The 24,758-nt window shown below is 41.4% G+C and overlaps 1 protein-coding gene across 5 annotated transcripts in view; it reads left to right on the forward strand.

The window, feature by feature from the left end:
• Positions 1–24,758, forward strand: part of LRRIQ3 (leucine rich repeats and IQ motif containing 3) — a 122,666-nt gene that overhangs the window by 79,908 nt on the left and 18,000 nt on the right. For 4 of the 5 annotated variants that reach the window (XM_048862620.2, XM_048862619.2, XM_048862617.2 and 1 more), the window contains one exon: positions 8,682–20,587. The exons of the other annotated variant lie outside the window; for it this stretch is intronic. In XM_048862620.2, the coding sequence (XP_048718577.2) occupies positions 8,682–8,865 (184 nt within the window). In that variant the 3' untranslated portion in view covers positions 8,866–20,587. Of the gene's footprint in view, positions 1–8,681; positions 20,588–24,758 lie in introns of those variants that run through there. 5 annotated transcript variants of the gene reach the window in all.

Below are 24,758 nucleotides of genomic sequence, written 5' to 3' on the forward strand. Positions count from 1 at the left end.
TAGACATGGAGCCATTGATCACTAGCCGTTGATCCCGACAATCTAGCCAACTTTCTACCCACCTTGTAGTGCATTCATCCAGCCCATACTTCTTTAACTTGCTGACAAGAATACTGTGGGAGACCGTGTCAAAAGCTTTGCTAAAGTCAAGAAACAATACATCCACTGCTTTCCCTTCATCCACAGAACCAGTAATCTCATCATAGAAGGCGATTAGATTAGTCAGGCATGACCTTCCCTTGGTGAATCCATGCTGACTGTTCCTGATCACTTTCCTCTCGTGTAAGTGCTTCAGGATTGATTCCTTGAGGACATGCTCCATGATTTTTCCGGGGACTGAGGTGAGGCTGACCGGCCTGTAGTTCCCAGGATCCTCCTTCTTCCCTTTTTTAAAGATGGGCACTACATTAGCCATTTTCCAGTTGTCCGGGACTTCCCCCGATCGCCATGAGTTTTCAAAGATAATGGCCAATGGCTCTGCAATCACAGCCGTCAACTCCTTTAGCACTCTCGGATGCAACGCATCCGGCCCCATGGACTTGTGCACGTCCAGCTTTTCTAAATAGTCCCTTACCACTTCTTTCTCCACAGAGGGCTGGCCACCTACTCCCCATGCTGTGTTGCCCAGCGCAGCAGTCTGGGAGCTGACCTTGTTCGTGAAGACAGAGGCAAAGAAAGCATTGAGTACATTAGCTTTTTCCACATCCTCTGTCACTAGGTTGCCTCCCTCATTCAGTAAGGGGCTCACACTTTCCTTGGCTTTCTTCTTGTTGCCAACATACCTGAAGAAACCCTTCTTGTTACTCTTAACATCTCTTGCTAGCTGCAGCTCCAGGTGCGATTTGGCCCTCCTGATTTCATTCCTACATGCCCGAGCAATATTTTTATACTCTTCCCTGGTCATTTGTCTAATCTTCCACATCTTGTAAGCTTCTTTTTTATGTTTAAGATCCGCAAGGATTTCACTGTTAAGCCAAGCTGGTCGTCTGCCATATTTACTATTCTTTCGACACATCGGGATGGTTTGTCCCTGTAACCTCAATAGGGTTTCTTTGAAATACAGCCAGCTCTCCTGGACTCTTTTCCCCCTCATGTTATTCCCCCAGGGGATCCTACCCATCAGTTCCCTGAGGGAGTCGAAGTCTGCTTTCCTGAAGTCCAGGGTCCGTATTCTGCTGCTTCCCTTTCTTCCCTATGTCAGGATCCTGAACTTGACCAACTCATGATCACTGCCTCCCAGATTCCCATCCACTTTTGCTTCCCCTACTAATTCTTCCCGGTTTGTGAGCAGCAGGTCAAGAAAAGGTCTCCCCCTAGTTGGCTCCTTCAGCACTTGCACCAGGAAATTGTCCCCTACATTTTCCAAAAACTTCCTGGATTGTCTGTGCACTGCTGTAGTGCTCTCCCAGCAGATATCAGGATGATTAAAGTCGCCCATGAGAACCTGGGTGTGCGATCTAGTACCTTCTGCGAGTTGCCGGAAGAAAGCCTCATCCACCTCATCCCCCTGGTCCGGTGGTCTATAGCAGACTCCCACCACTACATCACTCTTGTTGCTCACACTTCTAAACTTAATCCAGAGACACTCAGGTTTTTCTGCAGTTTCATACCGGAGCTCTGAGCAGTCATACTGCTCCCTTACATACAGTGCTACTCCCCCACCTTTTCTGCCCTGCCTGTCCTTCCTGAACAGTTTATAACCATCCATGACAGTACTCTAGTCATGTGAGTTATCCCAGCAAGTCTCTGTTATTCCAATCACGTCATAATTCCTTACCTTCACCAGGACCTCCAGTTCTCCCTGCTTGTTTCCAAGGCTTTGTGCATTTGTATATAGGCACTTGAGATAACCTGCTGATCGCCCCTCATTCTCAGTATGAGGTAGGAGCCCTCCCCTCACAGATGTTCCTGCCTGTGCTTCCTCCGGGTATTCTGCTTGCCCACTTACCTCAGGGCTTTGGTCTCCTTCCCCCAGTGAACCTAGTTTAAAGCCCTCCTCGCAAAGATGGTTAGCCAGCCTGCTCGCAAAGATGCTCTTCCCTCTCTTCTTTAGGTGGAGCCTGTCTCTGCCCAGCACTCCTCCTTCATGGAACACCATCCCATGGGTCAAAGAATCCAAAACCTTCTCTCCGACACCACCTGCGTAGCCATTCGTTGACTTCCACGATTTGACTGTCCCTACCCCGGCCTTTTCCTTCCACGGGGAGGATGGACGAGAACACCACTTGCTCCTCAAACTCCTTTATCCTTCTTCCCAGAACCACGTAGTCCGCAGTGATCCGCTCAAGGTCATTCCTGGCAGTATCTTTGGTGCCCACATGGAGAAGCAGGAAGGGTAGCGATCCGAGGGCTTGATGAGTCTCGGCAGTCTCTCCATCACATAGCGAATCTTAGCCCCTGGCAAGCAGCAGACTTCTCTGTTTTCCCGGTCAGGGCGGCAGATAGGTGACTCAGTCCCCCTGAGGAGAGAGTCCCCGACCACCACCACCCGCCTCCTTCTTTTGGGAGTGGTGGTCATGGAACCCCCAACCTTAGGACAGCGCATCTCATGCCTTCCAACCAGCGGAGTCTCCTTCTGCTTTCTTCCCCCGGATCATGAACTGATCATGAGCTCCCAGTGTGATGTGGTGGAAAGGGTTCAGAAATAAACGACAAGGATGATTCAAGGTTTGAAAAACCTGCCAAACAGTGAGAGGCTCAAGAAGCACAATCTATTTAGTTTCTCCAAGAGAAGATTTAGGTAACTTGATCGCGATTTGTAAGTACCTATATGTGGGGAAGATTTCTGATCAGACTCTTTAATCTAGCAGACAAAGTTATAACTAGATCTAGTGTCTGATGCTAGACAAATTCAGACTAAAAATAAGATACAGCTTTTTAACAATTAGATTAATTTGCCATTGGAACAACTTACTTAGGGATGTAGTGGATTCTCCATCACATGAAGTCTTTAAATCAAGATTGGATGTCTGTGTTCTAGATCAGACAGAAATTATGGTCTTGATACAGAAGTTACTGGAAGAAAATTTGTTGTGTGGTGCAGGAGATCAGATTAGATGATCAAAATAGTCCTTTCTGGCTGTCAAATCTGTGAATCAGTAAATGCTTATTTTTGTCTCTAAAGTTAGCAGATGTGATGTGATTACACATCAGAAGTAGATCTGGTGGTGTCATTTTATTACTCAGCCAAAGAGGTAGTTCATGGCCTAAATTTGGTCCACATACAGTACCATCTCAGGCAGTAGTCTGCACTTCACTCAGGACTGACCTCTTGGTGCCGACATTTGTGCACAAGGTGCTGATGACCCTGGCACCCATGACCAGTGCTGAAAGCTATGGTACAGATTCTCCCAGCACTGATTTCTTAGCATCAATGTTGTTTTTGATACTCGGTGATGTTGCAGTGACAGTGAAACCTGATTCACCACAATTGTCCTCAGTTGTGGGACTGCCCTGCACTTACGTATCAACTACCAGTAATGTTATGGTATTAGTGAACTCTTCCGCTCCAGTGGTGGAAGGGTGGGGAAACTTAAGCTCACCCTAGAATTCTGAATAGGGTAAAGCCGCCATTAGAGGAGGAGTACTCATTTTCTTTCTACCCTTCTGAATATAGTAAGGAGGTATCCTCCACCTGCTCATCTTGTTCCCATTTGTATGACCCCTACTGATCTGACAGGGAATCTAAGAGCTGTCACTATAGTCACAGACCTATGAAATCTTGGAGAGAGAACATACCTTGGTATCTACCTCTCTGGCCCCAGCCTTTTACCCCTAACTAGTGCTAAATCTCCTTCTTTTATGAAACTTCGTAGAGTTGCTCAAGAGGAGAAGCTGCTACAGCTCTCACTATACCACATGAAGAACAGGAAAGTGATGAAGAACACCTGCTGAGGAAAAGTTCTTGATCCCAACAAATATCTCCTCTTCCTCACTGGATTAGGATCTGAGCTGCCAAGGAAGAAGGGCAATGCAGAAGGCCTTCTACCTTTTCCTCCTCTACTGCACACTGTGTTCATTTCATAATAGCAAATTTTATGGCATCAAAGCCATAAATAACCTTTGAACATTATATAGTTTTTCCCACCACATCCACCCTTCTTAGGCAACCACTGTTTTATTGTTGAGAGGCCTGGAATGGAATTACCTCAAACCACACCATTTTAGAGATTGTCAGTGTAGGGTATTCCATTCAATCCCCGTCCCTTCCTAGTCCAACCCCTTCCTTGTCCCTCTTTAAGGATCCCTCTCATGAGATGTTAAGACAAGTAGTGGACTCTCTTCTAAATCTTGGAGTAGTGGAAGATGTGCCCCTGGAGTTCAGAGGGATGGGGCTTTACTTTCCTTATTTTCTAACTTGGAAGAAGAAAGAGATCTGGAATCTAGTCCTCCATTTGAGATTTCTCAACAAGTCAAAGTAGAAAAAAATCAATGGTTTGGGTTTTTTTTATTTAAATTTGATTTTTTATTGAAAATACATAGTTTTAAAAAATAAAATAAACTTATTGAAAATTAACTGAAATTATGACAACCTATGTCAAAGACTAAACATATTATAATTGATTACAATTATTTAAGTTAATTTAAAAATCATATCAAGCAGTCCATGTTTGTTGTCAAATTTTAAAGAAAGTCAAACCTCCAAACTAGTGGAGGTCAATAGGTAAGCACCTAAAACCAGAGTTTGTTAAAGTGCAAAACCACCTTTTGACAGCAGAGGCCTCTACTACAGGTACAGAGAGAATATTTTCTTTATTTGAGTTTATTTAGTAAGCTCAGTTCAATGACTAGTACATGCAGAGTTAAGAAACCAACTGGGAATTGAGAAAGCAGGAATGCTTGTTTTTCTTTTCCAATCTCTGAATTAAAAACCTAAAGCGTGAGAGGATGAGATCTACTCATTTTAAACTCTTGAAGGATATGGTACCTGGAAACAGTGAGTTCAGGTCACTAACTACAGATAATACTTCCTTTGTTTAAAAAAAATAATTTTGTTTTGATAACCTTTTTGTTAAACTTTTTTTCTTATGTATCCAGCATAGTTAAATAATAATAAATAGTCACAGACCTATGAAATCTTGGAGAGAGCACATACCTTGGTATCTACCTCTCTGGCCCCAGCCTTTTACCCCTAACTAGTGCTAAATCTTGGAGACAGCACATACCTTGGTATCTACCTCTCTGGCCCCAGCTACCTAAATAATAAAAATACCATTTTAAAATTCTGTTTTGGTTCATTTTTAACTAAATTCTAATTTCCATCAAAATAGAGCTTGACACAAATCACAAGAAAAATTAATGCTCATTAGCAAATGACAAATGCATCACTGACCATTTTCTAACATATTAGAAATGTAAAAATTAAGAAAGTGAATAAATGTAAATTGTCATCTTATTGCTTAAATAAATAGTATAGATAGATATAATGTATGCTTTAACAAAAAGAAGCACCAAATATAGTATAAATGCTATTTTGAATTGCAAATCAACATGTTTTAAAGGTTACCAACCAGTGAGAATCAACCTTTCTTTAGGAAATAACTAAAAAGTACAAATGCAAAACAAGATTAAAATTGATTATTTATATCAAGGTTTCCTGCTTGCTGATTTAAGCCATGATTAAAATTGATTATTTAAATCACTGATTTAAATCAATCCACCCTGCAACAGTTTCATCTGTCATTTCAAATGCAGGATGATAAGGTTGGCCTCTATAATCCAATTATTAAATTCCCAAATCCCTATCCCTGCTTCCTAGCTCACTGTTTTACAAGACACTTACTTTACATATCAGTTCAACTGACACACAGAAAATACCTGAGATTCCAAGTGGGAGCATCTACCAGTAGAGAGTTTTGCTCTTTGTCTTTCATCAGCACCAAAGGTGTTCACCAAGTGATTGGCAGTTGTGGTGGCTCACAGAAGGAGACAAGGGATCCAGGTATATCTGTACATTAACGATTAACTCATTTGAGGAAAATCACCACGGCAGGTGAACTGTTCAGGTCACCTAATTCCACATCTTTCCACTACTCTGAGTCTCAGGACCACACTGTTGCCAACGCAGAGAACAGTTCATGGGGCAGTGCTAAATTCCACACCAGCAAGGGCTTATCTACCACAGGAAAGATTCAAGACCACGGTAGAAAAATGAGGAGTACTTTTGGCACCTTAGAGACTAACAAATTTATTTGGGCATAAGCTTTTGTGGGCTAAAACCCACTTCATCGGTTTCATCAGCAGCTTACATGCTTATCCAGAAACATCTGGAAGAGTATGTCTCAGGCTTTTGGATGTGGCCTCATAAAGTAACTGTGGTTCTTCAAGAAATGTTGTCCACATTCCAGACTCTTCAGACTCTTGGAATCAGTCCAAAGATTCCACGACTCTTTCCTTGCTACTGGGTAGCCCTATGCCATCTAGATTCTGTATTGGTGAAGGAATTGAAGGACGATTGAGCATGCTTTCCCCTTTATGCCCTTGTTATAAATTCTCTGTTCAAGATTTGTATAGGCAAAACTCCCATTGCTTTCAAAGGGAATTTTGCCTAAGTAAGGATTTCAGGATTGGGCCCTAAATTAATGCCAGCATGTGTGCACTTCTTCAAAGAAAAGTAATTATGTTGTTTTTTAGATTGGATTTGGGGTTTTTGTTTGTTTTGGGTGGAATGTTTTTTCTGTACAGAGGTGAAAAAAAAAAGATCTACATTGTGTGTGGACTGGGGAACCCTACTTTATGCACCATACCTAGAGGCTTAATTGATTTATTTTATACATTTCCTTAAAACTATACTGGCCTCTTTTGGAAGCTAAGTTGTCTACTGATGTTCAGTTGGATGAAATGTACAATGGTCAAATTATAAACCACATAAATTGGGTTGATAATAGAGATAGTTGGAGACTTTTAACCACAGCTATACTGCTTAATCACGTTTAAAAACTAGAGCATAATGCAACATTCTAAATAAGTGCAAGTTTTGATAGTTTGACCATGAGGATTCCTCATAAACAGGACAATACCTACTCTTTTTGAGTGTCTTTTTAACTTCACTGATAGCAGAATCCCTCCACTGGCATGGAATCCAAATAAAGGTGCTCTGTGCAAGTGGAGTGCAGTAAGGTTTAAGAAGGTAAAATTCATAATTTGCAGCTAGTGAGTGATGGCTATTGCAGTCTTTGTGGTTACTGTTCCTATGGCCTGGAAGAGTTAGTCGCAGCCACTTTGTGCTCATGGTGTTCAGTGCTGGGACTGTTTGTAAGTGTGAATCCTGTGGCACCATTCCTGGCCTACCAATGTCATAGCATTCTGTATTAGCCTGTGGAATTGGCACAGAGACCCTCTCCATGGCTCTCAGCCCTGTGCACAGCCCCCTCTGTGGTGTCTTTGCTCCTGTGCAGAATTTAAGTCGTGCAGAGCAGTGGTTCTCAACCTACTGTACCCCTTTCAGCTCACTTAAAGACTACTTGCTTACAAAATCAGACATAAAAATACAAAAGTGTCACAGCACACTATTACTAAAAAGTTGCTTATTTTCTCATTTCTACCATATAATAAATATACTTGAGCCTGTTTTTCACTTGTGAGCCCTGCCATACTGGGAGGCAGTGAAGTGACAGCAACCATTAAGTTTTTCTCCACACTGAGTCTATTCCTACTCTCTGGGCCAGAATTAGGGGGTGGCCGACAGGGCAATTCCCCAGGGCCCCATGCCACAGGGAGCCCTGCAAAGCTAAGTTGCTCGGGCTTTGGCTTCAGCCCAGGTGGCAGAGCTCAGGCTTCAGCTTTCTGCCCTGGGTCCCAGCACATCTAACTCCGGCCCTGGAGACCCCATAAAAACGAACTTGCGACCCACTTTGGGACTGTGACCCAGTTTGAGAACCCCGATATAGTATATAGAACAGTATAAACAAGTCATTATCTGTGTGAAATCTTAGTTTGTACTAACTTTGCTAGTGCTTTTTATATAGCCTGCTGTAAAACAAGGCAAGTATCTAGGTGAATTGATGTACTTCCTGGAAGATCCTCTAGGGTGTACATACTCCTGGTTGAGAACCCCTGGTGCAGTGGGCCTTGTGATAGTCCTCTGCACTGCAGACAAACTTCAGCCTACAGAAGCAAAAATTATTCCTACGGCCTGTCTAAATTCTATATACATTAATTACTATGGGAAAGGAGGCGAAAGAAGAGGAGCATGGTTGTCGTACAGTAGTTCTCAAACTTTTGTACTGGTGACCCCTTTCACATAGCAAGCCTTTGAGTGTGACCCCCCCGTTATAAATTAAAAACACATTTTAATATATTTAACACTATTATAAATGCTGGAGGCAAGCGGGGTTTGGGGTGGAGGCTGACAGCTCGTGACCCCCCATGTAATAACCTTACAACCCCCAGAGGGGTCCCGACCCCCAGTTTGAGAACCACTGGAATCGTACGTCAAATTCCAAATCTATCAGAAATTTTCATTAAAATGAATTTAATTAATCTAGCTTAATTGGAGAAAAAAGAAGCTAGACACAGTTGTAAAATATAAAGAAGAAGCCAAGGGCATATATGTATGAAAGAGTCTAACTTTTAGAGACAAGACTTTTATCAGGAAATTTGCTCAGCTGATCTGTGACTGGTAAACCATGGCTGCAAGTTGTATGAATAAGACTGAAGTCTCTTCCTTTATTTTTCTCCAGGAAATTGATGTTACAAAAAGAAAACTTAGCAGAAAACGTGATTCTGGGTTCCATTGTTTCTCAAAAAACTAGTGAGAGATTACAGCAAGTCAAGGCAAAAGTTGCAGCTGTAAAGGATCATCAAGCCAATATGAAAATTATGATCAAGCCGCCATTGAGCTGCAGTGCAATAAAGCATGTATAATAAACTCCAATGTTTAAGATGTTAACTTACAACATTGTAAGTGAATATAAACCAAACTTTGTCTTTTTATTTGAATACTAAATTTGGAAGTCTATACTCTCATCATTTAAACTGAACTTCCAGGCCTTCATTTAAGAAAAAAACATAATGAAGAGAGACAATTAGGTCTGTTTACTTCTAGAATGTATAAAACTGGTCTTATTTTAAAAAATCAGCATTTACTACAGTATTAGATACCACACTTCAGTGTATGATATTGCTCAGTATTTTCCTAACCTTAGAAGAGACGGTGATATTTCAGATTGCATTGTGTGGTAATTGGTCGTAAATGTTTACTTTTAAATGGCGAGGACTACACGTGTGCATACAGTTATCATCTGTACTTACTCTGAAAACTAAATTATTCAGTGCGAAAAAAATAATAGGGCTTTTATGGTTGATAATGTAGCCAAATAGCAAGAGTGCAATTAAAATTTTGACTACAGTTATTGCAGACAGAGCTGCTGAAGCTTTGCCTCAGTGCTGCCTCAGCAAATGTATACATACAACAATGCCATAAGCTCTAGATGGAATGTATTTTCTGTTTCATTCTGGCAACCCCGATGCATTTTCTCCTAGCTGCTAACTTTCATTAGCACGCTGTGTACTTGGATTCGTCTCATTAGCTGCTTTCAGACATGTAATTAATTATCTTTCGAGTTTATTCTGCTTACATTCTTTTTATACATGCTTCTGACTCTGTATGTGTACATGTGTGTGCATGTCTATATAAAATATGAGAGACAAGGTTGGTGAGGTAATATATTTTACCAACAGAGAAGCTCTCTCACCAACAGAAGATATTACCTCACACACCTTCTCTCTCTAATATCCTGGGACCAACGCGGCAACAACTACACTGCATATATAAAATATAGTCGTTTTTATTATTATTCTTATATCTGCTTTGGGCTAGTGTTGGCACTCAGGGCGGAAACTAGTTTCTTCCAGTCCTCTCTTATTTGCTGCTGCTTCTGCATTTTGATGGGGCTGTTGGTCCCGAGCCTGGATAAAGTGGGGAGGATTGATAACATGGCTAACCACCTAGCCTCGTAAAAAAAAAAAAAAAAAGAAACAGAATCAGGCTACCATTCTGCCATTCTGATAAAAATGCTGATACCTCACGCTGCATGCATGTTCTTGGTAAAAGCCAGTTCCCCGACAACTTTGATATAGCAGCAAGAGAACATGTTAAAGGTTGTTTTTGGAAAGTGAGAACGTTTCAGACATAAATAGTCTCACAGGTCATGAGGGAGATGGATAGCTATAAACTTATCATAGAATATCAGGGTTGGAAGGGACCTCAGGAGGTCATCTAGTCCAACCCCCTGCTCAAAGCAGGATCAATCCCCAATTTTTACCCCAGATCCCTAAATGGCCCCCTCCAAGATTGAACTCACAACCCTGGGTTTAGCAGGCCAATGCTCAAACCACTGAGCTATCCCAATACTTGAGTATATTAATTTTGCTAAATAAATATATTGTGGGTCCGTGCCCTAAAACAAAATCATTATGATTGCTTAAAAAAAAAGACAATCTCCTTACTCTACCATTGTGTACTATGTGAAGTTATGCAGTTTTCTTTCATTCTCTTCTGTCTCGAGTCCCTGGAAGCCTGTCTCTTTCATTCATTCCAAATGATATTTCCTATTGCCAGTTCTTCTCTTCCTTTAGTTGTGCATAGGCCACAGCTGTATAGAAACAATCTTTTTTAATACTCAGGTGTGAACTGGTAAGATAGAGCAGAAGGGCACTATAATGTCCTTATGTTCTTATGTATGAATACACTTTGAGCTAATCCTGTTTCAAAAGGGCTAGATCAAAGCGTTCTAATGAACGGTTCGTGTATGGCAGCAGGGTGCACAATGACCATTAGATTGTGGCAGACAAGTGCAGAATAGATTCACACCCCAGCTCACCGCAGTCTAGTTGTTTGTGTAGACAAGCCATAAGTGTCCAATACTCTTGTGTGACTATACATGAGTACTAGCTAGGGCTGTGATCTCTTAAGCTAAACAGGATGAGCCATAGTCAATACTTGTATGGGAGAGTGATGGGGAGAGAGGCCCTATACCAGCAGAGAAGAGGTTAAGGAGAGCCCTTGCTCTCTACTAGCCCTGCCTTGCTATACCTGCAGTCAATGCCAAGCCTTTATTTGAAGGGAAATAAAAAGCGAGAACCTGGTCCATTCTGTCCAGAAGGAGCTCTACCTTTCTGCCTAAAAGGAACTTTGCTTGCAAACTGTTTCGGAAAGGAAGGAACTTTGAAAGGAAAGGAACTTTGCTTGCAGAGTTGTGGAGAGAGGCCTGCTAGCCTGAGCAACCACAGTGGAGGAATAGCTAGATCCCAAGGAATGAGCAATACTCAAATCAGAGACTGGGAATCAAGCCCAAAGAAAAGGCCAGGAATGCTTCCCCTCCCACAGAAGACAGGGGGATGGCCTAGTACTGAGTTACATTTGCTTTTTGTTGTAAAACAGCAGTTCTCAAACTTTAGAAACCTAAGCACCTCTATTTTGATTTAAAATTTTCAGACTCCCAACCCCCCGCTCAGCCCCAGGCCTCACCCAGACTCCACCCTTTCCCCCAAGGCCCAACCCCTGCCCCTCCTCTTCCCTGCCTCTTTCTGTCCCCTCCCCTGAGTGTGCCCCATCACCGCTCCTCCCCCTTCCTCCCAGTGCCTCCTGCATGCCGGGGAACAGGTGTTCAGCGGCATCCAGGAAGCACTGGGAGGGAGAGGGAGGAGTTGATCAGTGAGGCTGGTGGCCCTGGATGTGATTCTGCCCCCTACTCCAAGCGAACCATGTCCCTGTTGCTCCCCCTCCTCCCAGTACCTCCTGCATGCCATGGAACAGCTGTTCCCTGGTGTGCAGGAAGTGCTGGGAGGGAGGGGGAGAAGTTGAGGGAGAGAGGGGAGGAGTTGATCAGCAGGGCTCGTGGACCCCCTGGAGTACCGCGGACCCCAGTTTGAGAAACTCTGTTGTAGAACATTTTTGCAGCAGAGCCCCTCAACCACACCCACAAGGAGATAATACTGAAGGGACAATTAGCTGTTGGGGCAGAGCCCACCGCACTGGACAATAGAAATAGAGAATTCTTCCCACCCAGGGAGACCTGTGTTGACAACAGGCTGCGCAGAAGGTCCACAAGGACACTCTGCTCCTGCCACACTCCTACAGGGAGACTTCCAAGGAAAGCCAGGGTGCAGTAGGAAGTGATGCTAGCATTTATGTAAGTCCCACGTTTTTCTCTGAGACTGACTGGTCTACCTGCCCAGTATCATGTTAGGGGTTATTGGATGTAAGGGCCATCTTTTGGATGACATGTAAAGGAAAGGTCCCAACAATGGAATGTTAAAAAAGATCTAGACAATTTATAGTAATTCTAACCCCATATTTGGCTACAGTTCTTCTTGTATGCACATATAGACCCCAAACTTAAAAATATTTATGCATATGATTATTTTTAAAGTTAAGCATGTGTGTGTTTGCCAGAGAGTGGGGTGAGGGTGTATATGTGTGTGTGTGTGTGTGTGTGGTGAGTGGTGGGGTGATAGCAAGCTGTTTCTTAGAGATCCTTTATGACAAAAGGTACTGTATAAATGCAGGCATCCATTAAGACAAAATCCTTGGGGATCTGGAGTCTGAGAGCTAGAATCAGATCAGGAGGCATTGGGACAGCACAGTTGTTTGCTTTGACTGACCATTTAACTGGGATAGACTGTGTGGGTTGATTCTTTGACGAATAAGACCATGATCTCAGCAACAGAAGAAGGAAACATTGTGTGAAACTGGGAGAAAGAGTCTGTGACTGGTGGTGTTTTTCTGGATCTGTGCTCTGCTTAGCTTTAATTTGTCCCTGTATAAGTGGGATTAATTCTGAGCTAATGGGAAGCACTTGTCTTTCAGTCTCATACTTTGCAACCCACCTGTGATTTAGGGGTAGCTTATATATGTTATTCTTACATTTTGTACACCCATTTCCTGAGGCTACTTGAAAATTTGTCCTTGAATAGAACTTTTTCTGAAATCATGATGCTCAGTAGCATCAATTAATTAATTAAAAGAACACAGAAATCATCCAGAATAGGCAGTTATAGAAAACTGAGATTCAAATAGTTTATAAAAGTCATGTTTTAAAACAATTTTTTAAATAATTTGCAAGCATTTAAACTGTACTTGAAACTTCTAAATTCTGGTTAGTAACTAGTGGAAAGTAATATCTGTAGTTTATTGGAGAGAAAAAATCAAGTGAAATACCCAACCTCCTGAAAATGGGCATTTTAGCAGGAGTGTAGAATACATAATTGGAGACTGAACTGATTAGGATAAAAACATTCCATCATATCTGCTGTGCAGCTTTTACACCAATTCTAGACATTTATGTAATATTTAAATAGCCTCTCTCCAATAGTGTTTTCACTCTTTGATGTGGTATAACACTTTTCGTACATCTTTCTTCATTCGTCTAGATTATTTTCTTAGGCAAACAATACTTCTAATTTCTGTCTTCTGATCTGCTCAGTGTGTGTGACCATGTGTTGAGTTAAATTGCTAATGAATCACATAAGAGAAGATATATTAAATCACAAGTATATTACAACCTTGTCATAAATAAAAACATGAGAAGGTCTGTCTCTGAAAGATAAAAATACTTTGTTAAATAATAGAACTTTCTATAAACCAACCGTGAAAGCCTATAGTGGTTCTTATTCATTCATTACCTAGGAATTTCTTTGACATATATCAGGGTGATAGTTGTCTTTCCTGAAGTAAAACGTGTGGATATGGAACAAAAGGTCAGGCTGCTTCCTTGGGATTAGAGTAGTTTGGAAAGGATACAAGGAGAATGGCCTTCTAATTCAATGGATGACTGAGATCTGTGGAAAAGTAAGTACCCACTCTGTGGCAAACTGTCTCTCTCCCCGGCTCTTGATGTCCCTACTCCACCCTGATAGGTTAGTTCTATAAGCAACTGGGCTCCTCTTGATCACCCTCCCATATGCTTCTGCTGTACTCTGTCTCCATGAGGGGACCTTAGCATCCAGGGTGATTTAGTATATGTCTGTATCTGTATGAGACTATAAATTCAACTTTGAAGAGTGCCATTTTGATTGTATGTATGTATGATTGTACTGTGCCTTCCTTTTTACCTCCATCTTGGACTGGGATATCTTGAGGTATTGACAGAGGGTGAACAGGGCAGAGCAACTACGGGTCATTAACCAGGAGGGTCTCCTATTCAGATAGAAGCATCCATGGACAATGAGTTAAGTACCATCCAGAGAAACCCTTTCTCCCAGGTGGCCTTGTACCAAGCAGTGGATTGTCTAATGAGGGACTGCAAGCAACTCAGATTGGTCACCTGAGAAAGGGGACAGCAACTTTATAAAATACGGACTCTCTCAACAACCATTTTAGAGAGAAGAGAACAGAAGCAGGTAAGAGAAGAAGGAAGAGAAGTGGGTCTCAAGACCCTGAAAATACACTGTCCAAATCCCAAAGGGCTCTTGGAGGGGAAGGATTTAGTGCATAGGTTCTGTTCTTTTTAGCACAGTATATATCTAACGCTGCCTACGAGTTAAGTGTGGGTGCTAGAAATTCCTTGGCAGAATCTGTTGTTAGCTTATCCTGCCATGTTATCCTTGAAGAGGAAAACAGTAAATCAGAGAGGATTCAGAGCTTCATCGGAACTCTAGAAATATGCTATTGGGGAGACTTGATAGAAACTGCACTAGTTTCAGGGCCAACACAATTGGACTGTGGGATTTCCCACTGCCAAGAGATGTGTCAGCCTCAAAGGCTGCACTTGGATGTGCGTCTAGAGGTTTCGAAAATTCAGAATGTGTGTGTGCCTGTGTGAAACATTTTATATTATGACATACACACAAAAAGTTAAAAGAATGTTAATATTGCAATTCCAAGCACTCTAAAGTTAGTAAATGACATAACAGTTGCCTGTGCAACTTTCTCATACCCTTTGTGTGTATGTATTATGATAATATTGCCCAACATCATAGGAAGTTTGTGTCAGAACCAGAGATAAAACTCAGTTCCGTGACTTAAATGCAAGATGACATGCTTTCTCTTGTTGCAAACCTCTGTCTCATCCTGTATGCTGAATGAGACCGGGATCTTGGAGAACAAATAATATGAGATCCTGTAATAAAAAACTGTATCATAATGCAAATGCATGAAGGGCAAATTAAGGGTGAATGGTCAGCCTTTATTCTGGAATTTCTAAAATTCTGAATGCTTGACTTTCAACCTTAATAATGTTTTTTTAACCTACTATTTTGTATTTAATTTCCTAGGTTTAAAAAAACCAAACACAAAAAAGCCATGAGAAATTCCTTTATGTGGAATTATGCTGGTACCTCTCACCTGTAAGGTTGGAACCCAGGTTCTTTAGAGCTACAGTACAGGCCTTTATCACATGAGATAAAAGAGTAACTGATAGCATTAGTTGGCTGCTATAATATATGCAAACTATGCACTGAAGGGGGAGAAAGACAGCCTGTTGCACCGAAGTACAAGTAGTCAAAATGGTTTTGGTACTCAAGTATATTGTTTTATGGGAAGTATGAAAGAGGGTGAGTGAGTCTATGTGTTGTACTGTTAAACTTTTGTTGATATGTTTGTGTAAAATGAGAGCTATGCACTGTGGTGAGGGGTTATATGTGTTTGGGTTTGTTGTGTGGGTGTTTGTGTTGATATGTGTCAGTAGTTGTATTGTGCAGTGTGGGTGGTAAATGCGGGGGGAGGAAAGGGCTGTAGTCAGGTGGTATATGTCCTTGGATTGTTGTGTTTGCTGCTTGTGTTGTGTGATTGATTGTGTTGATTTGTGTCTAGAGGGGATTGTGCTGGAGGATTCTGTGTAGATTTGTATGGGTGAGTGAGATTTGGAGGGGTGAGTGCTACATTGAGGAGTTTTGTGTGTTGAGGATTATTGTGTATGCTGGTTCAACAGACATAATAGGCTTCAGAGTCACACACAGAGTGACAATCCCAGAATCTTATTATCTAGATTTGCTAGATAGCAAAGAAGTGTTAGGAATCCTGGGTTTTATTCCTCACTCTGGAGGGGAGTATTGTCTAATGGTGAGTCAGTACGGCCAAGCACATACATTTGACGTATTCATTCTGAGAGGCAGTATGACTAAATGGTTGAGTCTTTGGTCTGCCATATTGCAGACCCAGTTCCTATTGTCAGCTCTGCCAGAAGTGACCTTTTGTAATATCTCAGTTGTCTAATTTCTAAAATGGGTGAATGATTGTGGACTGCCTCCAAAGGTCAAGGTAGGAGATGGTGCTCAATAATAAGGGCTGTGAAGTTCACAGGATTATTAATACTAATTATCAAGAGAGGTACATTTATAATTCATGGTCTCATCTTGGCTCCTAATCCAGTTCACCTTTCCATAGGCCAAAGTGGCTATTAAGGCAGCAGCATTCACTACTCCCCACTTCCTCTAGGGCTCTAGTTATGTGCCTACTAATTAAGAGGATCTGTGCATGCTCAGTGTAGTCAGTATGGAGGAAGCTGGACATGCTAAGGGCTGCTTAAAAGTTTGGAGATTTTAGCAACAAGCTGTACTGATCCTGTGCAAATGGTGACAGTCAGAGGCTTACAACCCTGTCAAATCTAGATAGGTTTTCACATGGGTAGTCTTGGGGTCACATATCTTATGCTATCTCATTTCAAAACATCAAGTTCTTGCTCAAAAGCATGAAGGCATTAGAACTTTTAAAAAACAAACAAAAAACACTTGGATTTTTTTTTTAAATATTAGCAAAAAAAACTTCCTTTGACCTCTTTCTCAGATTTTTGAGAATGAACCATTTTCCACGAAAGTTTCAAGAAACAGAGCAAACATGGACATTTTCAGCCTGATCAGCTAAAGTTTGAAAAAATTAGAAGCAACTGATTTTCTACTAGCCAGGCCTGTAATTATATGTGTGTAGAAAAGGTGCAAAGAACCTGAAGCTTCATATCTAGGGAGTAATTAGAAGACCAGACATTCAGCTGGATTCTCTAATCAGATCCTATCTCTTTGTGCCACTTAGGAGGTAAAAAGGTGCTGGAAACTGGCCTCTGATGCTCAGCAGAGAATTCCCCAATCCTAGGGATACTTCCTGCTGGTGCAAAAGTTCTGATTCTGGGCATAGAGCCTACCACCCTCCCCTCTCTCACTTTTAGCCCAAATGATGACAGGGCCTGGGAAGGGCCTGGGAAAGCTATTATGCCTATTTTCCTTTGGGGTGTGTTCCATTTAGCATTTAGAGCCTGTCAGGATCTCTATATGTTGCTGAGGCCAAAAATGGTCCCCTGACAGGTCCTCTGCCACTCCCATGCTGAGCTGAGCAAAAGTTTTGGAACACAAGAAAATTTGTCCCAGTATCTATAACTTTTAATGATTTTCTCTTTCAGTATATTGGGATTGTGTTAGTAACATTAGACATATATTCTAAACAAATGTCACCACTTCCAGGAGATTTTCATTTTCTTGTTTTGTTTGGTCTGTAGTTTAATCACTTGATTCATTAATTTTCCAGCCTTCTTGCCTCCTCTATATCTGATATCAGGTGCTGAAGGGGTGAGGCAGTGCTAATATCAAAAGATTAAAGCATCTTTAGGAAAATGTAGCAGTAAATCATAGTGATCATAAACAAATGTACTTGGGTTCCTTAGATGCAAAGTGCAACAGAATGTCATATTCTTTATTAATTCTTATATATTATTTATTAAAAATTGCAGCTTGCTGTTGGACTTTGTAATATGGAGGCTTGTGACTTTTGGTGATTCCAGCCATATGTGATGGACAGACTTTTGTATTCAGTGTCATTTTAGAATTAATTTTATATTTTATTTAAACATAAACAAACAGTAAAGATTTTTAGCCTTAAACTTAAACCTAGCTCAAATTTAAACAAAAGTACATTTTTGTTCCACTCAAAATGCAAAAACTCCTTGATATTTCCCAAATGAAAAAAGAAAACTGATAGGAAAAAATCAGCATTACAAACTATAAAGAATTTAAAAAACAAAAGTCAGAACTATTGACTTTTTTCCTTTGGGCAGAACTCTTTTAAGTCTGTGTAACAATATCATTTTTATAAACCCCTGATCCTTCAGGAGTTCTGCATGCCCAGTTCTCACTGATTTAATTCTGCCAATGGGGTGAAGTTCACCCCAGTGCAGACAGCCTGTGCATTGTCCGCCGTACCACTTCGGCCCAATGTTAAGGGATTTCATGATGCAAAGTGTCTTGAGCAAGTCCCCTGCACTAGACCGCTAAAAACCCAATAGATGTTTAAAAGTTACTCACATGAGGAATGCCACTGATTTCAGTGGGACATTGTTTGAGTAAAGATATCTCATGTGCGTACAGGTTTATGTGGAATTGGGCTATGGCACTACTTATCTGCGTAATTATTACTAATTTTTGTAGGAGCTTGGAGAACACATGGGGTGAGATTTTCACCCCACTACATCCCCTGTATGTTGCCATAAAAACCCCATACCAGTTTGGGGGAGAATTCCCCCAGTGTTGGCACTGGATAAGACAGCTGTAAGTTGCTATACACAGGTCCCCTCACAAAACCTGGCATGGGGTGACATCAAAGGCTGGAGGGCACATGCAGTGGGTGGAAGGGTAAAGTATGTGGCACTGTGGGGATTCTGAGCAGCACCAGCACTCAGGGCTATTGAAGGCTACCAGAATTGAAAGTGCCCAAAGTTGGATTAAAGCCCTTTGAAGGCACAGTACAAAATCTTCCCTGGTTTTCAGAAAGTCACATTAAGAACATCTCCCATTATTGCCTTAAGGGACACTGAACCAAGTATCTTTTAAAGTCATGGAGACTGCTTAATATAATTCCTGGGAAGCATAACGATGAAATCTGGTGGGATTTTTTTTTAAAAACCAAACTGTATTTCCTGCACATCATATACAGGACCAGTTTGATACTTTTCATTCTTTCACTAGCACTGGTTTTCTAGCATTGATAGAATGTCAGTGTTGAAGAGCAAGGCAGGGCTATTCTATTGACATAGGCTAGCAGCTAGTCCAGATGGATCTCATTAGATCCAATCTATGGCGTAAAAGGGTTTGCGTGTTCTTCTATGGGGAATGAGAGACTGGGCAGTGAGGGAAACTCTTTAAAAAAAAATGACTCAGGAGGAAGCTCAGGCTACAGTTTATATTGTGTTATTCTTCAACTGGGAATAAAGTAGAACTCAAGAAAGGGGACTGGGCATTTGGATGTTAACTCAGCATATGTGTGCTGTGTAGAGGGTGGCCTGGGAACTTTGCTTGTTCACGCTGGTATTATTGGCTTGAGTTTATTAACAGAAAAAGAATGCTGAACTCTTTGTTTTGCTGCAGAAATTTAATCTGCAATCAGATATAAAGTAGATTAAGTTTGGGTCCTACTAACTTTGACATATCACTTCAATATTCTATCTGAAGATCCCTTTCCAAATAAAAATAAAGGAAACTGACAATGTAAAATATGTTTCTTATTCTAAAATATAGGATAGGAGATGACTCTGGGGTAGATAGAAGGCTGTAGTTTGCTTGAAAGGCTCTATAACAAAATCTCAGGAGCACAGGAAGTTCACCTGTATTACATCTCTCTCTCTCTCATTTGTCCATCTCTCTAAGATTGCTAGATTGTTCTGTAATTTTGATCAGTCCCCTTTGGAGTACTTACATTCCCTTCTACAGTGTTTAATTTGTGCCCAGGGCTTGCCACAGCTGAGCCCTGGCACCTCTAGGCTTCGCAGTTCATAGCCCCACCACCTTGGGGCGTGCTGCAGCCATTATGAAAGTAAAAAAAATGCTTCAGCCCTGACACCTAATTCATTACAAATTAAGCATTGTCCTTCTACTTTAATATCCTCATACGATTTTATTTAATGTGAATTTTATATTGTTGTTCAGATCAAAACCCTGCAAACCCCCACTTGATACCTTCCGACATTTGGACTAGTAATTACTTGACTCTTGGACAATTTATTTCCCCAAATATGTGTTCAAACCATACAGCCTGTTTCCAACTTCTCAATAAGTTTGTGGTGTTGTATCAAAAATGTACTCCTATCAAGTTAAGTTATACCTCCTTCATTATTGCTGCCCAATGTTACATAGAAGAAAACATTTTTAAAGGCATCAGCTGAAATTTGTTTGGCCAAACCTGTTTGATTAGTCTACATGCTTCCATGCCAGCATCTCCTCTCCATTGCAAGGCAAATGTTTACATTGAGATTTTCTTATGATCAGTTCTAATATCTTACACAGAGCAGAGTTAAATTAACTGGTCAATACTTCCCCCGTTCTCCCTTTTTGAAGATTGGAACCATGTTGGCTTTTCTCCTGTCAGGTGCCTAATCTGTCTTCCAGCATTTATCAGAAGTGATTGCTAACAGTTCTATTTAGCAAAAAGAAAAGGAGGACTTGTGGCACCATAGAGACTAACCAATTTATCTGAGCATAACCTTTCGTGAGCTACAGCTCACTTCATCGGAGTTAGGCCACTCTTGGGTATATTTTGTTCTATCCTGCTGATTTGTATGTTTAATTTTAATAGATATTCCTGTACCATCTCTTTATTGCTAATTTGCTCTGGATCACTTCAATGCTCATTTAAATTTGATAACTCAATAATTAACTTTAATTTTTATTATAAAAGAAGTATTATTTACTACTTCAGCTTCCTTTGTACTTCTTCATCTATTATTCCACCCTCAAATTTATTTAATAGACCCTATTAATTCCTCTAATTTTATCTTTTTTGTGGAATACTGTATTTGTAGAAATTTTTTTATTTCCTTGAGCCCTCTTCATTAGCATTTTCTACTATGCTTTTTTTCCTGCCCTCTACATTTCTCGTTTTTACTTGTTCCTCCCTGTTTTTATATATTTCATAGTTCTATTTCTGTTTCATTTGTATTATTAAATGTCTTAGCTATGTTTGTCTTACTGCTCTTCTTTTCTTTTAACCGAAATGCTTGCCTTTCTCTTTTTTATGCTATTCCTCAACATATCTATACTAAATTTGCACTCTTTTTCTCCTGATAACTGTACCACTATAACAGGACCCTTCTGCTAACTAACTAACAATTTCCAGTTAATTTTATTGAGGCAAAGGTGTTCATGTCACCATAGGCAACAATTCTGGCAGGTGTCTGTATTTTCTACCCAGCCTAGGTGAACGCACCTCACCTCCCACCATACCCAAACTGAGCCTGGACACTGTGTCAGGGAAAATGCACAGCTGCTTCCCCAAAAGTTGAGAGAGGTCACGAAGCAATACTAACAATCTATGCTGGACCTTGGAGTAAATGAGGAATCCAATAGTGATTGGAGAACTCCAATCATGTTGGTCTGTAAGCCAGATGGAACTACCCAGTTTTGCATCAAATTTAGAAAAGTCAATGCCATATCAAAATTTAACACATAATTCATACTGTGCATTGATGAGCGAGCAGATCACTTGAGTGAAGCCAAATATATTACCACCTTGGATCTTACCAAAGGATATTGGCAAATTCCACCCATTCCAGAGGCTCAAGAAAAAATGGCCTTTGCTGACCCCTTTGGCTTGTATCAGTTCCAGACTATGCTGTTTGACTTATCTCATGCTCCAGCAACATTTCAATGGCTAATGGACCAACTCACCCATCCCCATAATAGTTATGTCACCTCATTCCATGACAATGTCTTGATTTATAGCCAGAGCTGGGATGACACCTGAAGCTGCTATATTCTGGACCCTCAAAGAGGTCAGACTAACAGCAAACTCCAACAAATGCAACATAGGCAAAGACAAAACAATCTACCTGAAGTATACCTTGGGGAAGGGCCACGTATGACTTCTGGTGGACAAGGTCCAGACCTGAAAGACCTGCCACACTCTGACTTCAAAGAAGCAGGTGCAAAAACAAATGGATATAAACTGGCCTCCAACAAGTTTAGGCTTGAAATTACATGAAAATTTCTAACCATCAGAGGAGTGAAATTTTGGAACAGCCTTCCAAGGGGAGTAGAAGCAAAAACCCTAAATTGTTTCAAGACTGAGCTTGATAAGTTTATGGAGGGGATGGTAGGCATATGGTCCATCTGTGACTATTACTAGCAAATATCTCCCATTTCCAGAGATGGGACACTAGATAAGGTGGCTCTGAGTTATCACAGAGAATTCTTTCCCAGATATCTGCCTGATGGGTCTCCCCCATATGCCCAGGGTCTAACTCAGGGATCGGCACGCAGCCTGCCAGGGTAAGACCCCTGGCGGGCCGGGCCGGTTTGTTTACCTGCCGCATCCACAGGTTCAGCCAATTGCAGCTCCCACTGGCCGTGGTTCGCTGCTCCAGGCCAATGGGGGCTGTGGGAAGCGGCACGGGCCCAGGGATGTGCTGGCCGCAGCTTCCTGCAGCCCCCATTGACCTGGGATGGCAAACAGCAGCCAGTGGGAGTTACGATCGGCCGAACCTGTGGACATGGCAGGTAAACAAACCAGGCCGGCCCGCCAGGGGTCTTACTATGGTGGGCTATGTGCCAAACGTTGCTGATCCCTGGTCTAACTGATTGCCATATTTGGGCTTTGGAGGGAATCTTCCCCCAGCTCAGACTGGCAGAGACCCTGGGATTTTTCGCCTTTCTCTGCAGTGTGGGGCATGAGTCACTTGTAAGTTTAAAGTAAAGTAAATGGTGGATTCTCTGTAACTGGAAGTCTTTAAATCAAGATTTGAGGACTTCAGTAACTGACCCAGAGGTTATGAGCCTATTACAGGAGTAGGTGGGTGATGTTCTGTGGCCTATGGTGTACAGAAGGTTGGACTAGATTATCATAGTGGTCCCTTCTAGCCTTAAAGTCTATGAGTCTTTGAGGTACGCAGGTTTCTGGGAATGGTGGTATACTACTGCTAGTTTGCACTGGGATTCTCATCTACTGTGGCCCCTCTCACCTGTCTACTCCAAGACGGTAGTCCAAAAAGATTCACTGGATGAAGGCCTGTGAGACAGCCTTTCAAACTCTAAAGGCTCACCTCCAAAGTGATCTCGTCTTCTACAGCCTAGATTTCACCAAAAAATGTCTCCCAGACTGATGCCTCTGAAGTTGGTTTGGGAGCATTCTTGTCCCAAGGGAAGGGAACATCCTCAACCTATGTTGAAAATTGTTCCCAAGAGCAAAAAGCCTACTCTGTATTAGAAAAAGGTTTGACTGTGATGTAGGCCATGGAGGCACTCTGATGTTACCTCCTAGGCATAAACTTCACCTTAGACAGGTACTGCCCTTATGGCTCCGTGCCATGAAAGACACCGATCCCTGACTCGTGATTTAAACCATGCCTCCACTCTTGCTGCCCATGGTACTGCAGCTACACTGCTATTTAACTCCATTGAGCTACCACAAATAAGATCACACCCTTACTCGTAATGTGGACATAGCCATAGTGGTCCTTTGGCCACAAGGGTCTCTGGACCACAATTTGGGGACCATTGAATTAGGGCACTAGTAGATGGAGGCTTCCTTTTAAATAGGACAAGGGGGACCTGTTATGTGCCCCATCCAGGACAGCAATAGAAGTAGAGACATCTTTATTTGCCAGTGGGCTCAAGTTACTATCCTACAGAGCTGTCAGCCTTACGCAAAGCAGCATTTACCCGACAGCATGTGGTACTGGAGCATGACTGGTAAATATCACACTAATGGAGGTGCCTCCATGAGCTCCCAGCACTGTCTGAGTGTTGGTTTGCATGCCTCTTTCACCTGCCTAACATGTCCGCATCGCTCGGGAAATTACTGAGCAGCCCAGGTGTTCAGGTGAGACCTACCAGTGAGGCTGAGTGGAAAGGGAAAATGCAGAAAATGATTTTAATGTTAAAATACTGAAACTGATTCTTCGTTATTTGATCAGGCAAAAGATCTGCAGAATTCACATCATTTTACATGTGCAAGGAATGAAGGCTCAGGTCCACAGCTGGAAAGGATATTCTGTTACAATTGTTATTATTTAATGAGACTGTTTTAGCTGGCCATATTTGTTGGACAGGTGCAGTATCTGAAAAATTAATAATGAAGAGTACCTACTTAGGAAAATGGGGTAAAAATCACAAGACTTTCCCATTTAGCAATATTATTGGGGTTTTTAGTGTGTGTCCTGTGGAATTTTTTTTTTTGGTTTGCTTTTTTGTTTTAGATTTGTGGGTGGGTGGGTGGTGGGGATGTTTAAATCTCTGGGGGTTGGCAGCACTGCAAATAGTGAGTAGGCAGGCTGAAAAGCACGAATCCCAGATATTATTCCTTTAACTGAAAGCTTGTGTAAATATTCTAGGAAATAACATGTCATTTACTTATTTTTCCTAATGGAAGAGTAGATGATAATGATTGTATCATTAGACTATTTATTATTGCTATATATTTTGTGGCAATTCCTAAAGGGGACAGTTGGACCAACCCTCTTTTGTGCTCCATGCTGTACGTGTGCATAGAAAGAGACGGTCCACATCTTAAGGAATTTATAAGATTCCATGACTATGCAATAGATTTTTACTTGTGTTTTTTTTCCCAATATAGTTTGCACTAATTTAGGCTCCAGTCATGCATACACTTCTGTATGTGCTTAATTTTAAGCACCTGAGTAGTCTCACTGACACAAAATAGCTACTCATGGGAGTAAAGTTAAGCTTGTGTTAAGTGTTTTGGTGAAAATAATTTCAACTTTGCTTGATTAAGTAGTGCTTTCCAGTAGATGGCAGCATACAGTCAATCTTTTTTTTTTTTTTTTAAAGAAAATCCTTTGACTTTAATAAGTGAAAAAATAAATGTGAAGGAAAAACTTACTGAA

The sequence above is a fragment of the Caretta caretta genome, chromosome 8, assembly GCF_965140235.1.
Source record: "Caretta caretta isolate rCarCar2 chromosome 8, rCarCar1.hap1, whole genome shotgun sequence".
NCBI classification, from domain to species: domain Eukaryota; kingdom Metazoa; phylum Chordata; order Testudines; family Cheloniidae; genus Caretta; species Caretta caretta.